Source organism: Triturus cristatus, chromosome 4_1, assembly GCF_964204655.1.
Source record: "Triturus cristatus chromosome 4_1, aTriCri1.1, whole genome shotgun sequence".
Classification (NCBI taxonomy): Eukaryota; Metazoa; Chordata; class Amphibia; order Caudata; family Salamandridae; genus Triturus; species Triturus cristatus.
The window spans coordinates 305,511,752-305,532,254 of NC_140585.1; the positions used below are offsets into that span (position 1 = coordinate 305,511,752).

A 20,503-nucleotide genomic window follows, 5' to 3' on the forward strand; every position below is an offset into this window, starting at 1 on the left:
GAAAATACACATCCTTAAGATCGAGAGTGGCCATAAAGTCCACAGGGGTGAGTAGACGTAAAATTTCCTGGAGAGACCCCATCCGAAAGGATTGTCTTATGAGATAGGTGTTTAGCTCCCTGAGATCTAAAATGGGGTGCCACTTCTCCAGCGTCTTATTGACCACAAAAAATCTGGAGTAGAAACCCTATCCCTTCTGAGAAAAAGGGACCGGCTCTACAGCTCCCTTGAGGAGCATCTGATGAACTTCAACCCACAGACTACGCAGATGTTTCGAAGGCATGGCGGCAGGGGGCTTGGAAGGTGGAAGATGTACAAACTCCAGCGTATGGCCACATTGAATGATGTTGAGCACCCAACAGTCTGATGTTATCCGTTGCCAGTTGTGAAGGTATTGAGATACCCTGCCCCCCACAGATGTTGTCGTGGAGGTGGGTACAGCAGGAAGAGCCAGTACGCTGCTATTGTCGCTTAGTGGTGTCACGCCCCTGGCGATTCTGTTTCCCTCTAGAGTTAGACCTAGAGAAAGAAAAGGTCTGGCCTTGTCTTTGATAGTAAGATGGACGATAAGACTGAGGCGTTGAATTATAAGACGGATATCGTTGCTGCTGGTATGAACCCCTATAGGTTGTAGTACTTCTTCCTCTGGCTCCTCGGAAAGGAACCTTCCGATATTGTAGGGTTCCCAAAAATCTTGCTGTCTCCGTATCCATTTTGATGTTTTGGAGGGCATCATCAATATGTTTACCAAATAATGCATCCCCATCAAACGGAAAGTCCAGGATTTTGTTTTGGACCTCCGGCCGGAACCATGTCACCCTTAGCCAGCCTTGGCGATGAAGAACAGCTGTGCCTGCTAGCGAATGGAAAGCCGCCGTGGCAATGTCCATTGCGCAGTCGATAATCTCAGCTGATGTGACCTCTCCCTCCTGCAAGATTTTCTTTGCTTCCACCTTGGACTCCTGAGGCAGCTGGTCTAGATATGGTGAGAGGTCACACTACATCTGACGATCATATCTGCCAAGTATTGCCAACGCATTCGCCGCTCTAATCAAAAGACTTTTCATTGAGGAAAATCTTTTCCCAGCATTATCTAGGCATCAGCCTTCCTTATCAGGGGGAGTAGTAAGAGGCGCAGAAGGGTTACGTGATTTTTTCTGAGCCGCCTGGGATATCACTAAATCCGGCTTCGGTTGACCTGTTAAGGATGCTGGACTGTCTTCAGGGGCCTTGTATTTTTTCTCCAGGCGCGGCAAGACTGGAATGATAGTAGCCGGATTCTTCATTGCCTTTATACCTTCATTCCAGACGTGGCTAACAATAGGAATGGAACAGACCATCTTCCTATAAGGTTCTTTGAAATCATAAAGAAAACATTCAGATTGAACTGAAGGCATGGGAAGTTTAAATCTGCTTGAAGCTCTTTCCATCAATTTGTGAAACCCCTGAATGTCTGACGGGGAGAATCAGCTGTATCCGGTGTTGGAGAAGCTGGGTCCGGTATCACATAATCATCCCACTCCGTACCCTGGTCCGGCCTGGTGATATCGCCCTGATCCTCGTCCGAGGAATCAATCTGCACCTCTTTAACCACCGGAGGTATGACTGGACTGGTGACTTGAGGCTGTGATACCATCTGGGACAATGGCCTTGGCGAAGCCACAGAAGAAGCTGGTGGAGCAGATACAGCCTGCGCCAAAGGAAGTGAAGAAGGAGGTGGCTGGGAGAATCTTCTCCTATAGTCCAGCAACATGCCTTTAAGAGGGAAGAAGGTACAGAAATCATCTCCTGTCTAGTGTCTTCCTGACGTTGAAAAGGGTGATGATATGAGTGCCCATGAAGGTATTCACCTTCAGAATCAGTGTCCTGGCACTTGACTAGAACCTGTGAGGGGCTATTGGCAGCCAAAAGAATCATCCTCTCCCTCAGAATCGTCTTCCTCCGCCAGCAATAGCGCGGTAGGCAGAGGGGTAACCCTTCTTGGAGAAGTCATGTCCGGCGTGATTCTCTTCAAAGAAATGGTGATTTTCTCCATCGACAAAGACGTCGGCGGCGGTACTGTCGACGGAAGACCCACCGACGACGAGCAGATCCTCGACGATGAGATGGGCGTCGTCGACACTGTCGTCGACGAGAACGTCGACTCTCCCGCTGTCGTTGTCATCACCATCGTCGTTGTTGATGCTCTCATCGACGTCATAGGGGTTGCAGCTATCGTCGTCCACCCCTTCGACGACACCTTTGTCGACATTGAAGGAATTGTCATCGTCGTCGACGAGCCCGTCGACACCAGCGTCAACGGATGGACACTTGAAGGCACCGTCGACGAGCCCGTCGACGGTGGTACTGTTTTAACTTGCACCTTTGAAGCCTTCGTCGACGGAGTCTTTCGCAGCGTCGTCGACGATTGACTATTCGTGTCAGACTTCTCAGATGACAGAGAAGAAGGCTTTTTAAAAGGTTTATCAGACTTTGCCACTGCTCCTGCTGAAAGTAGTCCTTCCCTCTCCTTTGGACCATGGTGAGGAGATTTGCTAGGACTCCGGCTCTCAGACTCACGGGGGTCTTTTTTTAGGCCTTTGCGTGACGGTCTGTAGATGGTGAAGGGGAAGCCCTACCCCTCTTCACTGACCTTCTGGACGAAGTGGCAGATGACGAATCTTCGCTGTCACTTGACAGGGTTTCCTTTCTCAACTTCAGCTTGTGGAGCCAGGTGAGAAGGCGACCCTCACGGTCCCGGAGAGTCTTTGCGGAAAAGGATCGGCAGATCTTGCAGTCCGGTGCCTTGTGGTCCGGATACAGGCAGTAGATGCAGTCTTTATGCCTGTCCTCCACATACAACCTTTTCTTGTCACAGGTGGAACAAGCCTTAAAAAGGGCTTTTTTCTCTTTGTCAGACATTCCAAGAAGAAATATCAAACAATTCTGAAGAAAAAACTGCTGAAAAAAACAGTAGAATAGAGTTGAAGTGAGCAGAGCTCAAAGGAGACTCCCTTAGCACAACGAGCGGTAGAAAATCTGAGGCTCTGAGGTTCTGTGGGGTGAGGCTAATCTGATTGGTTGTTGCATTATTTTGGTCTCTTTTACAAAAAGAGGTGGATATGCTACAAAATGAGATGAGGCCTAGGCCTTTTCTTCTCTTTTGTACCTACTGCTATGTTATTTTTTTATTTACCGAGACTCCCATTCCGACGACGGGGAATGATACAAGCTATGGGAATCTATGAAAGTTCCAATACTGGAGTAATGATAAGTACTTCGCAGGTAAGTGATATATATATATATTCACTGAAAAAACCATAGGTTTCAAACATGTTATAGTCAGGAATTAGCATTTAAAAAACCTTAGAAATTCACTGAAAAAACCATAGGTTTCAGGGGTGTTATAGTTAGCTGGACATTTCACACGTACAAAAGCATTGAAATTCCTGTTATAGTTAGTTCTAATAATTATAACTCGCGTGCCCGCAATCCACTGCTGATGATGTTACATATTACATCATTCATGACATGGTCAGTGACATCACTGATGACATCACTGATGACATCTCAAATGACATCACTGATGACATCACTGATGACATCATCCACGTGACAATCTGTGGGACCCCCTAAGCAGGCCTAGGGGGTCAGGGTGTTTCTACCCTCCCCCTTTTTGCGTTTTGCACACTTTTTTCAAGGATTTCTTGTGCCACGGTTCTACCGAGGCACAAAATGGCTGCCAACACTTCCTGGTTTGGAGTGTTGACAGAAAGATGACAGCCAATTAACATACATCTCGTGATCGGGAGGGTGCATGCAGGGTACGCGGATCCACCGTGCCCATAGATATATATGTGATTTTACTTTTGATTTTCTCAGGAACTACTGAACGGATTTACACCATTTAACCAAAAGGCACGACTCTGAACCAAGGGCTACCTTTTTGCCAAATTTGGTGTAATTCCGTTCAGCAGTTTGGGCTGTAGCTGCGTCTAAAGGTTCCTATAGAAAATTGCATGGGAAAAACACGTTTTGGGACCCCCCTTTTCTCTCGGCCCCCGCTTGACGAATCACCCCGAGACTTTCAGGATAGGAGTGGACCGGAGCTGGCCAAGGGCACTTTTATTGTTTTGTGTGGTGGCGGGAATTTTGTTGGCAAGGGTATTTGAAGTGTATAGGGTGGGTATGGGTTTTTGGGTGGGTATACAAATATTTATATATCTATATGTTTTACATTTTTATATATAAATAAAGGGATTATATATGTACCTGTTAATTGTTTTTGCCAAGCATATGCCTTCATCATGCATGGCTTTACAATGAAAAACTACAAAAATTATAATATTTAAAGGTAAGTATAAACCCTATATTGAGCCCGAAACGCGTCATCTGTCGACTGCTGCTGGGTATGAAATAAAACATCTTGCCTGAGAAAACAAGTGGTTCGTATCTCTTTCTTCGCTGCCGAGGTAGAGGTGGAAGGAGTAATTTTTGCAATATATATACATATATATATATATATATATATATATATATATATATATATATATATATATATATATATAAAAACAGGCTCCAGCACGCTCTGGCTCACATGTACCGGCTTTATTGTGGCTACAAACACAGGTAACACGTTTCAACCGCAGCCGCGGTCTTTGTCATACCTATTGTTGCCGCCATTTTAATTTACATTTATACATCCACGTAGAGTTTCAAAACATTTAAAGTGATAGTGCAAAGTTACTAGTTAAAGTGACACGTGCAATTTTTCTATTTTTCAGTTATACAAAAAAAAGTGTGTTTGTTAATAAATCTTAACAAACATTACAATAGACCCTATGCCAGTATGGAATTAGAAAAGACAACAACTATACAATAAAATTATCGGCTCCGCAGTTGGTTCATGAATTAATGAGTTGTTGTATAACACCATTTGCCTGTTTTATAGAATTCAAAATTGACAAGACGACGTAATATAGTCTTCCATTTCATTTTGAGCAGGCTTAAACCTCAACATTTCTCCTAATGTGATCACAGCATCATAAAGGGCAAGTGCCCATTGTTAGTTGTCTGATAAATATAAAAATTAAATCTTTAATATTCATTGTTTTAAATACATCTAAAATTACTACTGTTTAGAAACCAACCTAATCGGTACTAAAGTGCTGCGCAAATAATTGATGTGAAACTCTAGGAAACTTGGATAAAACTCTGTGTACAGGAATGGACTTGGATGATAAAATTAATCTGAAACAATTTAATTGAGATTGAAACCATATTATCTAAGGAACTCTCATAAAGTGGCCTTATTCGTTAACTCATAAGTGGACACACAGATCTTCCTCAGATTTTAGGCCATTGGGGATCTTGGAATCAAATTGTAGAATGTATCTAGATTCCAGTTGTCTTAAATATCTCTCTCTATTTCCACCCCTTATTCTGTTTGACACCTGATCCAACACAAAATATTCCAAATCCTTAACCTTATTCTCATGTATCTGCTCGCTACTGGGTATGTCTGATCTTTATTTTTAATAGCCCTGATGTGCTGTAAAATGTGTTGGTGTACACGCAAAATGGTACTACCTACGTAGAGTGTCAGACAACTACATCTTATAGAGTATATAACAAACTCACTTTTACAATTCAAAGGTTTCATGAGCTTCCACTTCCTATCAGAAAAGTGTACAGGCACTTCTGTGGTGTTGACACCATATTTGCAAACTTGGCATTTGTGGCATCAGCTGAATCCTATACTTCCACTTAGCAATGTTTCATGTTGCTGTGTGCCCGGACTGTTGTTCACAAGATCTTGCCTCATCGGTCTTGCTTTGCGAAAAGTGATAAGTGGTCTGTTTTGTATTTTCGGCCCTAGGGTAGGATCGCTATGCACTAGATGCCAATGCTTCAGAAAAATGGCTCTTATCTTGTGGTGCTGCATGTCATACCCAGTAATGAAACACAATTTCTGATCTAACCGGTTATGTGGATCTTTTTTATTGTTATCTGTAAAGATTAGCTGTTTGCTAGGTTTTGAATTTGCTTTGTTCTTGGCCTTATCCTGGATAGCTTTATTGTACCCTTGTGCTTCAAACCTCTCACTTAGTTCAGTTTGTGCTTTATGAAGCTGCTCTGGACTGCTATAGTCTCTTCTCATATGCAAATTTTCTGCATAAGGGATACTGTTCTTTAATTTCGTAGGATGGAAACTCCAAACCTGCAGTACAGTATTTCCTGCAGTGCTCTTTTGAAATGTTTTAGTTTTCCCTCTACTGCGTAAATCTTTAAATCCAAGAACTGTACTTCCCTTTCACTGAACTAAGACGTGAAATGCAAATCCAATTTATTCCTGTTTAGTCTCTTCACAAAGTCCTCTGTTGTCAACTTACTGCCTCACCATATTATAAAAAGATCATCAATATAGTGTGACCAAAATACCACATTTTTTGTCATCTCTTGGGCATACTGGGTTGCCAGCACCTGCTTTCACCAGCCCATATGCAGATTTGCATAGCTGGGGGCGAAGCAGGTGCCCATGGCTGGCCCTCTCATTTGTCGCTAAAGATTCGTTCCAAAGAAAAATATGTTGTTACATAGACACCACCCTAACATACTCAACAGCATTTCAGTGTGTTTATATAGAGTTAGTGTCCGGGAACTCAAAAAGTACTGGACTGCCCTCATGCCATCTGTGTGTGCAATACTTGTATAAAGGGAGGAGACATCCAAAGTCACCATTACATAGTGTTCCTCCCAATCAATGTCATAAATTTTCTTCAGAAAATACCCAGAATCCTTAGGATAGGATGACAAATTCTTAACTGAGTCATGTAAAAAGTGTTTGAGATATTTTGAGGTGTTTTCAAGTAAGCTATCTATGGGCGATATGATCGGATGGCCAGGTGGCACATTTATGTTTTTATGTATTATAGGTATAAAATACATGATTGGCGTAATGGATATCTCCACTTTAAGAAACCTGAATTCTGCTTGTGAAATCAGCCCTGCTGCTTTCCATTGTGCCAAATCTAGATGGAATTTTGTTGTAACATCTTGAAGTGTACCTTTATCAATTTTCAAAATGCATTGGCTGCCATTTAATTGACTCATTGCCTCTATACACAGCAAGTGGTCAAAGCACTATATTTCCACCTTTGTCTGCCTGCCTTACTACTATATCAGGTTGTGAACGCAACTTGGTCACCACACTCTTATATCCTATCTCTGATGGATCTGTTGATATGGGACACAACAATGAAGGCATGGCAATGGTATGAGCGAAATATTGTTGCTTTATAAAAGCCCCATGTAATAATTAAAAAAAGCTGCAATTACCCCGTAATTGAAGAAAGTGAATAGGAGAAGGAATTGCAGTGGTGGATAGAAATGGAGAATAGACTTTCAAAGTGCATTCTGAGAAATGCAGTAAGCAAAGACTGCAAGAGAGTCCTGACATTGTGACTCACTCCCTCAACGTCCTTCTGCCTATGTCCTCTCAAAAGACATGGAGGTTCTGACGGCCACGGTAAAGTCAGGGTGTCCTGACGACCCTCTGAAACCCGACCTTTTTGTAAAATTTCAACACTGCTTCCTATCGGATTGCCTGGAGCTGATTAATAGGTCGCTATTACTAGCCACCATTCCCAAGTCCTGGAAACCTGCTAAAGTTGTTCCCCTGTTAAAAAAAAACGACGCTGGATGCATCTCAGCCAGAAAACATTTGACCAATATCTCTGCTCCCATTCCTTTCTAAAATCATGGAATCCTATGTCAATACCATCCTGGCTCAATATCTGGAAGCACATTCAATTGTAGATATATCACATAATGGCTTTCGACCTAGACATAGCACCGAATCTGCACTGCTTGTGGTTACAGAACAGCTTCGGTCCGCTCTGGATGAAGGCAGAACCTCCGCACTGATTCTGCTCGATCTGAGCCCAGCCTTTGACACGGTCTCCCAGAAGATCCTGCTACATCGGATAGGGGAGATCAGTGTCAATGGTAAGGCCCTCGCCTGGTTCTCGTCCTTTCTGGCTGACCGGTCTTTCCAGGTCTCTGCTCCCCCTTTTTCCTCCTGTGTCCACCCTTTATGCTGTGGTGTTCCCCAGGGCCCTGCCCTGAGCCCCACTCTATTTAATATTTATATTCGTCCTCTGGCCCTCATGGCTAAAGCCCGGAACATCGCCCTGGTATCGTGCGCCAATGTTATTCAGCTGGTGTTCACTTTCTCCAGCAACCCCAACCAGGATCTGGTGAAATTTCAAGACGATCTCATGGTCATCTCTGAATGGATGGCCTATAACTATTTACGAATGAATTCCACTAAATCAGAGGTCCTCCTGGTGGGAAGAGATACCCATCTGTGGGGCAGTCAATGGTGGCCCTCGGCCCTTCAGTGAATTTTTAAGGTTTTTAAAATTCCAATTTCTAACTATAACGTGCCTGAAACCTATGGTTTTTTCAGTGAATTTCTATGTTTTTTTAAATGCTAATTTCTAACTATAATGTCGCTGATACCTATGGTTTTTTCAGTGAAATTCAAAGGTTTTTTAAATGCTAATGGTGGAGAAAGGTGAGCGTGGCCTCCAAACACCTTTTAACAATCCCACTGTGTGGGATTTACTGGAGGTAATAGGAGGGGTAGTTAGCCCCCAACGTCAACCTTGGGGGCCAACTACCCCTTTTATTACCTCCAGTAAGTCCCACACAGCAAGACTGCTAACTTGTTATATCAGGCCCTGCCCCCTCCCTGCACCACTGTGCAAAAGCGCCCCCTGGCACGTTGTAAATTGGGGGATTAATTCTCCACGAGTCCTGAGGGTCCCTGGGGCCACCTAGCCCACCAGGTACCTCCAGTAAGCACCAGAGAGCTGCACTGCAGAGAGGTGTATAAAGGGCATGGCCTCGGAACACCTCTCTGCAATGCAGCTCTGTGGCGCATACTGGAGGTACCTGGTGGGCTAGTTGGCCCACAGGGACCCTCAGGATTCAAGGGGACTTAATCTCCCAATTTACAATGCGCCAGGGGGCACATTTGCACACTTGTTTTGTTAGGCCCTGCCCCCTCCCTGCACCACTGTGCAAACACACCCCCTGGCACATTGTAAATTGGGGAATCAATTCACCTTGAGTCCTGAGGGACCCTGGGGGCCAATTAGCCCACCAGGTCCCTCCAGTAAGCGCCACAGAGCTGCGTTGCTGAGAGGTGTAAAAAGGGGCGTGGCCTCAGAACACCTCTCTGCAACGCAGCTCTGTGGCGCATACTGGAGGGATAGTTGGTCCCCAGGGACCCTCAGTATTCAAGGGGAATTAATTCCCCAACTTACAACGTGCCAGGAGGCGCGTTTGCTGAGTGCTGCAGGGAGGGGGGGGGGCCCTCCGGCGCAATGCCAGATTTTAAAAAAAATGTCTTTTTAGAAGGGGTCTGTGTGGCCCCCCTTCTTTTACAATATTTGAGGCCCTGGGGACCCTATCCCCCAGGGCCTGACCTGTTTTTTTACAGTTAAAATAAACGGGAAAGGGATCGCGCGGGCCCCCCTCCTGAGGCCAATTTCCCGCGGAGCATGACCACACATTTAATTTTTTTATTTTTTATTTTAAGGAGGGGGCTGCGTGGTCCCCCTCCTGAGGCCTCTATTGGCCCCGGGGACCCCATCCCCTGGGGCTGTGTATCTATCTTTTTTTAATGTATTTTAATAGAGGGGGAACGCCTGGCCCCCTATCGGGCCACTTCTGGCCCTGGGTACCCCATCCCTCGGGGACGGCCCTTTCCGTTGGGAACCGTGGGGGGAGCCTCAATGCCCCCACGGTGCCACCGGCTCCCCATCTCCTGCGGGAGCTGGCATTGCTTTTGAGCCAGGGGAGCTGCTGACATGCAGCTCCCCTTGCTCAAAAGCAATTCTGCTTTGCTTGATTGGAGCGAGAGCAGGTTTACCCACTCTCGCTTCAAGGAAGCAAACAGCAGTGTCCCAATGGTGGGCATCCAGGGACACTGCAGGAGACGGCCTAGGGGGGTGGCGGTCCCCAGGGACTTCATTTTTTGAAAATTTTCGGCGGGATTCGCGAACCCAATGCTAATTCTGCCGAAATGATTTAAAAACATGCTTTTATTGGCCCTGGTGGTCCTTGTGGGACCCCCTGAGCAGGCCTAGGGGGTCAGGTTGTTTCTACCCTGCCCCCCTTTCTTCTTTTTTAATCTCTTTTTCACTGTTTTCTTGTGACTCGGTTCTACTGAGTCACAAGATGGCTGCCAACACTTCCTGGTTTGGAGTGTTGGCAGCCAATCAGAGTGAAGATCTTGCCCGGGAGGGTTCGCGAACCCTCCTCGGTGCTCAGATATATACATTTTTTCTTTCTTTAATTTCTCAGCAACTACTGAACAGATTTACACCATTTAAAAAAGGGCTCTTTCAGAACCAAGGGCTACCTTTTTGCCGAATTTGGTGTAATTCCGTTCAGCAGTTCAGGCTGTAGCTTTTTCTAACGTTTCCTATGGAAATTAACATCGGGAAAATGTGTTTTGGGACCCCTCTTTTTTCTCAGCCCCCACTTGACGAATTACCTCGAAACTTTCAAGACAGGAGCTGACCAGAGCGCACCACTAGTTTTGAAAATTTCGCGAAGATTCGTCAAACGACACCAAAGTTATTAGGAAAACAAAAAACACTTTTTGAATAGAAACAAGGTCCTAACTATAACTACCTACTGGCGACCGCCAGTAGGTTATATATATATATCTATATCTATATATCTATATATATATATATATATATGTATATATGTATTCAAAACGGGATTTCCTTCTCCAACCTCCCAACGGTGATGAAGAAGGTACGAACACCTCTTGGATTTGGCTTGAAAGTTTTATTTCAGCTCACTTACAAAGTCATTACGCGTTTTTGGCCGGATAAACCGGCCTTGATCACATTCATTTATATATACACACACACACAAAGGGCTTTTACTTACCTGTAAAAAAAAGAAATGCATTTTTGATGTAAAAGGCATGCGTGGAAAAGGGATAGTCGTGGGAAAGACTTTTGTGGTTCCGTCATGCAACATTTTCCATTTAAAAATACACCATTTGGCTAGCAAAGCAGCATCCAATCCAATATTGCTGAACAGTAGCTTGGTGAATTTTCTGCATGCTTCCATGCGGTTTGTCAGGGCATCTTTGAGTCTCTGGTGGTATTTGTTTAGGGCTGACTTGAAAGTGGCTTGGTCTGTGGTGGCTCCGCTGGTGCGCCATATTCTCTCCAGTAGTTTGCAGCTGTGTTTCATTGTCCTGAGTTCTGCCGTGTACCAGCATGTTTTTTTGGAGCCTCTGCAGGTCTTAGCTTGTTTGATGGGTGTGACTTGGTTGGGGCATTGATGATCCAGGTGGTGAAGTACTGAAGTACTGGACTGGTTGGCTGCGGGGTCGGGCTGGGTGTTGTTGAGGGCGTCCATCCATTAGGGTCTATGTTACTTTGTTTCAGCTGCAGAAGGGGGCGTTCGGGGGACAGGTGGTGGTGCATGGTGATCCTGCAATGGTGAAGTGGACGATGCAGTGTTTGATCCAGGTGACCAGTGGCATGGCTGTATTTGACTATCGCAGGCCGTGAAACTCTGTGTCCTGCTCTGTGTGTGGGGTCGGTGACCAACTGGGCCAGGCTGGTGTTGCTCATGCGTTCCAGGAAGTTGGCGGAGTTAGTGTCCGTGGGGCTGTCCAGGTGGAAGTTGAGGTCTCTGAGGAAGATAGAGTGCTTGGACTTGATGGCTAGTAGGGTGATGAAGTCGGTGATGGTGTGCAGAAACTCGTGCGTGGTCCTGGGGGTCTGAACGCAAGGGTGCCTCTGATGGTCGTTCTTTTGTCACTGTGGATCTGGAAATTGAGGTGTTCCATGGTCGGTGTGGTGTCATCCTCGGTGGTGGTACAGCTGATTGTTGCTTTGTGGATGATGACGAAGCCTCTTCTGTGTTTGTTGGTGCAGTTTTGGTGTGCCATCTTGTAGCCATTGGGGTGGTGATGTCAGGAATGGAGGAGGGGTTGAGCCAGGTTTGTGTGATGAAAATAGCGTCAGCAGGGAGGGTGGTGATGGTGTCCCAGAGTTCAGCGGCGTGTTTCCAGAGAGATTTGGCACTGAGCAGGAGTCATAGGAGAGGTTCCAGTGGCATTGCGGTTGGCAAAGTGGGAGTGATGCGGGTATCTTTGAAGGCGGTAGGTCCTGAATTGCAGGTGAAGTGACAGCAGTGGCAGGTGAACGACCCTACCACTGAGCAAGGAGAAGCTACACAGCAGTTGTTGCGGTGTTTGGGGTCCAGGGCTCAGAGTTCCACAGCAGAGTAACTGTGGGTGGTCGGGGAGCCAGGGTTCCTGGCGCTGGGCACAGTCCAGGCAGGAACGGGCACAAACGGTCTTGCCTTTGGGGCGCCTTCTGCACATGTCCCCTCACCTTTTACCCAACACCCATATTATTCTACAGTTCTTTGCTTCCACAAAAAATAGTTCCAGACCGGTTGAATACTGATTGCTACATTAGTTGCTTGTTATCTCAGAGCTTACTGCTTACAGAGTGCTTCATTCTCCATTACGGGTTGTAGTCTGCCCGGGAGGTTCACGTCAATTGAATAGCTTTTTTGGATGTGAGAGCATGCGCAAGCGTGATGATGGATAGTGGACCAATATCATCAATCTTCTCCAATCTTCTAGCACTTTCTCAAGTCACCATTCTGCCTCATAACTTTTTATTTATGTGGTTTGGTCGCTCAAGAGTAAGTGCTCACTTCGCTTAGTTAGGCCGAGCACTATAGGACCCCATTCACAGTGCAGGATATGGCCATTGTATCACAACAGTGATTGCTGCACGTCTTTGGGTCATGTCTATATGTAATTGGGAAAGTAACATTCTCACTGCTACTGCGTTTATTTTTGGAGACCTCACTGAATAAAGGGATTTAGATGGTAAGAAATGCTCTTTTTCCATCAATAGCAATTTAAGAACACTTTTTGTCTAATTTTTGATACTTAGCTCTATTTGTTTCGCTTTTGTATATGTAATTTTCTGTCAGTTTACCCTTCATTCTAACTCAGTCTAGATTATTTCTCAGACCCATCCCAGCGGCCTGCACCACAACTGTCCTCCAACGGATCCCCAATCTACCTGCTGGTCCCAGACACCAAATGGCGCAGCCAGCGCAAAGTTCTAACAACGGCCCACTCTGTCGTGGTGGCATGTCAAAACCTATATGTGATGCTTACCTACTCCTTGCTACCTGCTAGCTCAGGAAACATGGTTGCTGCTGCGATGGATTAAGATGCAGTGGTTTGTTTCCACAATTGCTATTTTATTAGGAAATCGCAATTTAGCGATTTCCTAAACTGTGATTTTGTAACAGTGTTTGTGACTCCATATGAATCGCTATTAGAAAAATCACAATTTATGACATTTTATTTGCGATTCCCAAATAGCAGTTTCTTAAGATTCGCTGTTTAGGAATCGCAAATGTGAAATTTCATACAAGGGGCCTATGGGCAGAACAGAATCTCTAGGGTTAGTTACATACATGCATAGAAAAAAACATATCCTCAGCCCACTTTTTCCCTGTCCTTCCCAATGTAACCCCAGTTTGATACCTCACTCTCTCCTGCCCATTCAGCCAAGCAGGTCTGGTCTTGAGAGCTTGGTCCTTACCTCTTAGAGCTGAGCTTCCACGACAGCCCCTGTGTCCGTGGGGCAGGTGACAACGGATTGTTGTGACCTTCCACTGTGCAAACAGTGCTGTGGTAGCTGGATGGGCGGCTGTAGCGACCCAATGCCGTATTGTTAGCATTGTTAATGTTCGCATTGGACCCTGAGGAAGAGTAACTGCTGGGTGTGAAAGTGGAGTCCACTAGTTTTTCGTGGGATGGCGATTCAGTGTCTCCTTGGATTCCAACTCCCTTGTTGATGTGCAGAGGACGCTGGGTGGTGAAGGTTTGAGGGAAGGTGCTCCGGACGTCGCCCTGGTAGTAGCTCACATGGTTCCCGAACAAGCCACCTGCCCTCTGTAAAAGAAAACCTCACATGAGCGCTTCGCTATTTCTACAAACACACGTTTATCATGTACCCACAGTGTGCCACCACAGGTACCAAGGAGTACACTACCATACAGGGAACATGTTTAGTCTCACAGGTTTACTTTTATAATGCAATAATCATTTCCAGACCCTCATTCCGAGGATCTGTACCAGACCAAGTCTAATAATCAGATTTCTCTTGATTTTGCTTCCCAAGGGTAGGTTAGCTTTCAGAGATTGGGAAAGTGTCATTTCTTATTGCCATATTATCTCTTCACTTTGTCTGAAGTCCTCTCTGTATCCATTCTATGACTCTTTCTCCTTTATTAAATATTTCATTGTACATCTCTTTCTTATCGTCAGTACCTTTCCCATCTCTCCCATAGCAGAGACAGAATCAATAGGGACCACTCTTTCTGCCATGCATAGTGCATAGTATCCCATGGATCGCATGAGCTGTGTTACCACGGCACCAAGAGCTGTCTGTTCCCTCGGCCAATCTCACTGGCTTCAACTACGGAAGGAACAAGTTGGCTCCGTTGAGCTACTGAGTTGGCTACTTGTCCCAGTTGGTGCACGGTCAGCTAGACTAACAACCGTAATTTCATCATGCTACCTTTATTCACAGTTTCCATTCTGTCCAGGAGCATCATTCTCAACCATATGCTAATGATAGCGCCACTCTTAATAACCCTCACATCCCAGCACAAATGTGTAACATTTACACACCAAGTCAAACAAGTCAAACACATATGACAATGATATTGGAGCATCTGCTAGACGCACATTTTCAGTAGGCAGAGTGAAACACTCCAGGAAAAGGATAGTTCTGTGAAGGGGCCTCTGCTAGGTATTACATTGATATTAATAATCGAAATGACAATTATCATATCAGGGACATGTTTTAGAACTGTTTTTCTGTCACATGCCCCTCTACGATATAAATAGCGAGAAATCATTAAATGTGATATGAAAATATGCTAAAATAATCTACCCTACTGCAGGGAACTTGTTGTGACATGTTCGTCTCTGTTGTATAAGATGACAAACATGAATAAATATATTTTCTTCTAGCCACCTTTTGCCTTCTTCTGAAATAGGCGTACCTACCTCCAGTGCCTAATTTGTAAAAAATACAAGTCCCAGGGCTCTCGTCAGCAGGCCACTGCAGTTTGCACCACATATTGCCCCTTCCAGCGCTGCCAATGATACTAACAACACAACTACTAATCATCTCACTCATACAAGTGTGACAATTCAGACTATTCCAGGCCCCCAAAACTATAAGAATGACTTGACGGCAGGTACTAGTCATTTTTAATATATACTTGTAGGAGAGTAGGGTCTGCTTTCTATGTTCACCCCCACTTTTTGCTTTTGCTTTACTGGTTTTCGACTTAGATGTGGCTGTGGGCCTGCTAATCAGACCCACAGCCCTGCTGTTCTCTCTCTAAATTAATTCTATGTACTTTAGGTGCATAACCCATTTGGATAGGATCACCTTATTGGCCCCTGTACAGTGTACCCTAGGTACCCAGGGCATAGGTGTACCCTAGGCCTACCAGGGGCTGCAGCATGTATTATGCCACCCCTGGCCTGGCCTTCCATTTTGACACAACTGGCTGATCACTCAGCTGGGGCAAGGTCGTGTAATCACCCCTTGCTTAGGTGTAGTATTCCTATACCTAACTTACATATAGACACATGTGTACCTATCAGTCACTCCTATGGCAGGCCTTGACAATCCTGGAGGCAGAGTGCTTGGTAACATGTGAGATGGTGCTCTAGCATGAGCTGAGCCTGTCTGCAGCTTTCGGAACCTTGTCCTTATAGCTGTTCTATGATATAGCCTACCATATACTCTTAAAGTGCCTTATAATCTTAGACGGTTATGGTAACCATGGTTTGGCTTTATCGAAACATGTTGTGTAAGGTGTCCAACACTGTGGAATAATACCCCCATGCCATTTCTGGACATGAGAATATTATTCCCCCCTTCTAGAGGGAAAGACATGTTAAAATCATACTTCAACTGTTAGCCTCTGACCAAAGCCTCAGCATCACAAAATGGATGCTGCTGCCACGACACAAGTCTGACCTCCTGCAGCTGGGAGTGATCCCAGCCAGGGAGGCCTGGACAATAGGTTTCTTGCTTGGGGAGGTGCTAGCACCTCCCCAGACAGCCTTTAGTGTATTGGGGCAGGGTGGGCTGAAAGGAATGAGACATGCCTGGGGCACACAAGATGTTCCTTGCATAGTCCAGTTCAAACCGGCGCTGGGGCACTCCAGCCCCAGCTCTGGCGCGAAACTGGACAAAGGGAAGTGGGTGAAACCACCCCCTCCCAGGTCCCACCCATAGGGCGTGACCTAGCAGGTATCCCAGCCCCCCAGATTAGTATAAGAGTGGGAGTTGGGCCTCAAGACTTTAGATTATCCTGAACCTGCAAAACTGAACAGAAACTCTGGACCTTCGACATTCGACGAAAGAAGAAGACTGAAGAATCTCCCTTGTAGCCAAGGAGTGGCTACCCTGTGCAAACAGGCACCATCAAGAGACTACCCTTTGCTTTGCCCACGTTCTACGAGGAACCGACTGCAGAGCCTGCCAGAGCCTTGACTTCCAGACTTCTCCGACCCTGATCCACATCGACAGCAAAGCTGAGATCCGTGGAGGCGACGAGCGACGTGGGACCGGCTACCTGGAAAAAGTGGCTAGTAACTTAAAGCGCAGCTTCTGAGGTACCCTCGAAGTTGTGCACCGGGGATTGAGAAGCCCCAACCCCAAGCACCATCTGCACCGAAGATCAGCCCCCCACACTCCACGAGTCCTGCGTGGGGCCCTTCAGCATTTTCCTGCTTGCCGCGTCTGTCCGGTTGCTTGCCGCTGGCTAGTGGCCTTTGTGACGACGCACCCTGAAATCTTCTGCGCTGGTTTGGCTCCTCCAGACTGGCTCCCGCTTCTCTGCAAAGAAGAAGCACCCCAGACCTTCCTGGTCTGCACCAGAAGCAAGTCCTTCGTTCTTCGTGGGTTCCGCTTGCCAAGGCTTGGTGAGTCCTAGTCCAACTTCGACGCCGCCGACAGCAAGAGCCTTCGTGGGACAGCTCGCCTCCTGGTCCTGGTCGTCCTCGACGCTTCCTGGTCCTCCTGGCTGCAGCGACAAGCTTCACCTTTACCTGCAATCTTCACGACATCGCCTGGTTCCTTCCTGGTTCCACGTGGCCACTGGCTAGTGACCTTGACTCTGTCCCTTCTGCTTGCAGGTTTCTTCTCTTCTTGATCCCAGCCTTGGGATCCACCGGACACTCTTCACTGACTGCCTGTCAGCATCTTTCTTCAGGCATCCATAGGAGTCGACGACGAAAACGACGCATCTTCACCCCTATGCACCCGCAGCCTGTGGGCTAGGTAACTTGGGTACTCCGGTGCTCATCAGGATAGTGACTATCCTAGTGTCTAGTTTTCAAGTCTCAACTCCCTAGGTACTCCGGAAGTGTCCTAAATCTACCGTTTTCTAAACTGTACTATTGCTATTGACTTTTACGCATTACGCGTGAGTGTTTCCACTCTGCACACGAATCCCGTGGGCCTCCCACTTCCTAACTAACGCTAGTGTAGTGTAGCCCCAGCGATTCCCTAGGCCTATTCTATTTCCGTGACAGTGGTTCTTATACCACTTACTTAGTATATGGTTTGCGTGGCCCCTAGGGCCTAACTGTATTACTTACCTGTGTGACTTAATGTATGCTTAAATAAGACTGTGTTGTACTTACCTCTAATCTCATAAAGAGTGCTGAGGGTTTGCTTAGAATAAATACACTTTATTTTATATATATCTGTTGTGGTGTCCTTTCATTTGGTATTCAAGGGATTATATATGGTATCACAGCTGGCTTCACATGCCATTCAGAGTTTAGCCTAAGACTGCTCTTGTCCATGCTACCACTAGGATAGCTGGTCTATAAGGTTGACTTTACAACCAATCACCATAAGGGTATTTGGACTGATATAAGGTGTACACTATAACTAGTGACATCATACATCAGGCCAACTTCTCACAATACTGAATTAATAATTGACTGTTGTTGTGGTAATCTCAGACATCTCCACCTTGTGGCAGACTGCCTCAAACGCCGGTGTCAACAATTAAGTGGCAGTGCCGAGCACCAGAAACCACTGGCTCAAATTAAGCACTGCGTACCTCTGATGTGATTTGTCTATTTCTGTGGAGGGGGCCAGCCGCTCGTTGTAGAATAGCTTTTAAGCTTCCCTTGGATAGCATTCCTGCCCAGGGTTGAGTATGTAGACTGATGCCAAAGAGAGATATTGTTCTTGAAGTAATCCATTAACCAGTATTCTCCTCTTTTTGACAGAAGTATACACAGCCCTACTACCTTTTCAGATACAAATGAAGATGAAGAGGTAGACAGCCAGGGCCAAGTAGGAAGACTTAGCCAGGCTAACCTAAGCTTACATGGGAGTTTGCATGGGGTCCCCCCTTACAGACCCCCAAGTAGGCTTACACAGAGAAGCAGGAGGGACAGATCCCCTTCAAGGGAATCCATCCACTCCCATGTCTCTAACATCTCTAATGCTTCCTCTCACAGGGGAATGACTTCACCTGAGAGAAAGGAGCATGCAGCCAGAATGAGGGAGGCTAATCTGAGGATTCAGAGGGAAGAACTTGCCCTTGCCAAAGAGAAGCTTGCTCTGGCTAGAGAACAAAAGTTAAGTGGGTTAGAACCCACTGGTGGCAGCAACATTCCTAGAGATAGAGACAGGCACTATGATAATAGAAACCTGAGCAAGATTGTCCCTCCCTACAAGTGTGGGGATGACATCCACAAATGGATAACTGCTTTGGAGAGAGCTTGCAAAGTACAGCAGGTACCCCAAAGTCAGTGGGCAGCTATCTTGTGGCTCTCCTTCTCTGAGAAAGGAAGAGACAAGCTCCTCACAGTTAGTGATGAGGATGCAGATAATTACACTGTCCTGAAGAGTGCTCTGATTGATGGGTTTGGCCTAACCACTGAACAATACAGGTTGTTGTTCAGGGATACCCAGAAGACACAGACTCAGGACTGGACTGACTTTGTAGATTGTGCCACTAAGGCTCTGGAAGGCTGGCTAATGGGAAGTAAGGTTAAGGACTATACAGGATTGTATAATTTGATCATGAGAGAACAAATACTTAACAACTGTCAAAACCAGCTATTGCATCAACACCTGATTGATTCTGATCTGACTTCTCCCCAAGAATTGGGAAAGAAGGCAGATAGATGGGTCAGGACTAGAGTTAAGCAGAAAAACCAGAACCAGGGAGGTGATCAGAAAAAGGCAGACCAGAAGGGTAATGATCAGAAACAAAAAGACCAGAAGTCTTCACCAGGCCCCCAAAAGGCTCAGGGGGAGGGTGGTTCCAAAAAGGATAAAAAGAAAGATGGCCAAAAGAAACCATGGTGCAACTATTGTAAGTCCAACTCACATTGGTTTAGTGAGTGCACCAAAAAGGATAAGCCCCCAGCCACCATTGCCCCTAAGGCAACTGTACCCCCTAGTTCAGCTGTAAGTGGTGGTTCCCAGCAAAAGGGTGTAGTAGGGTTAACCCTGGGAACTGAGGAGGATTCTGGCCTAGTCAGAGTACCTACTCAGGCTGTTCTGATCTGTGATGGGGACTTAGCTTTGTCCTCTACTGTAGGCCCCAGTAACCTGGGCAAGTACAGACAGACACCTTTTATCAACCAAAGAATGGCTCAGGCCTACAGGGACACTGGGGCTAGTGTCACAATGGTGACACCTGCCTTTGTGGACCCTGGACAGATCATACTAGGTGAGAATTACCTAGTGACCAACGCTAGCAATGCCACTACCTCCCATAGTGTGGCTATTGTTAACTTCTCCTGGGGAGGGGTAACTGGCCTCAAGAAAGTTGTTGTTAGTTCAGACCTTCCTGTAGAGTGTTTACTGGGCAATGATCTTGAAACTTCAGTTTGGTCTGAAGTGGAGTATAGGACCCATGCAGAAATGCTGGGGATAGATGCACATGTCCTTGCTGTGACCAGGTCACAGGCCAAAAAGTGCACCACTGAACAAGTGCTGGATCCTGAAACTATGGACCAGTCACAACCCAAGAGAAAGAGCAGTAGGGTTAAGGCTGTGCCTTCCCCCCTGCCTCAGGTGGTGGATCAGCCCTCCCAGGAGGATGATTCTGAGAGCCCTGAAGGAACTGTCCTAGAAGAACTTGAACCTGATCAGGTTGAGTTTCTTGGGACAGGGGGACCTTCAAGGGCAGATCTGAGGCAGGCTCAATTAGACTGCCCCTCTCTTGAACCCCTCAGACAGCTGGCTGCTGCTGAGGCTGCAGGGAATGCTCAAGGTACCCATAGAGTGTATTGGGATGAAGGGCTACTGTATTCAGAGGCTAGAGACCCCAAGCCTGGTGCATCCAGGAGGTTGGTCATACCACTGAAGTTCAGAGGCTT

At 46.2% G+C, this 20,503-nt stretch overlaps 1 protein-coding gene across 1 annotated transcript in view; it reads right to left on the reverse strand.

Moving 5' to 3' along the window:
• The window catches only part of CACNA1C (calcium voltage-gated channel subunit alpha1 C), a 2,189,932-nt gene that overhangs the window by 73,491 nt on the left and 2,095,938 nt on the right, over nucleotides 1-20,503 (reverse strand). The window contains exon 43 of the mRNA XM_085652198.1: nucleotides 13,659-14,011. Within this exon, the coding sequence (XP_085508324.1) occupies nucleotides 13,659-14,011 (353 nt within the window). The remainder of the gene's footprint in view (nucleotides 1-13,658; nucleotides 14,012-20,503) is intronic.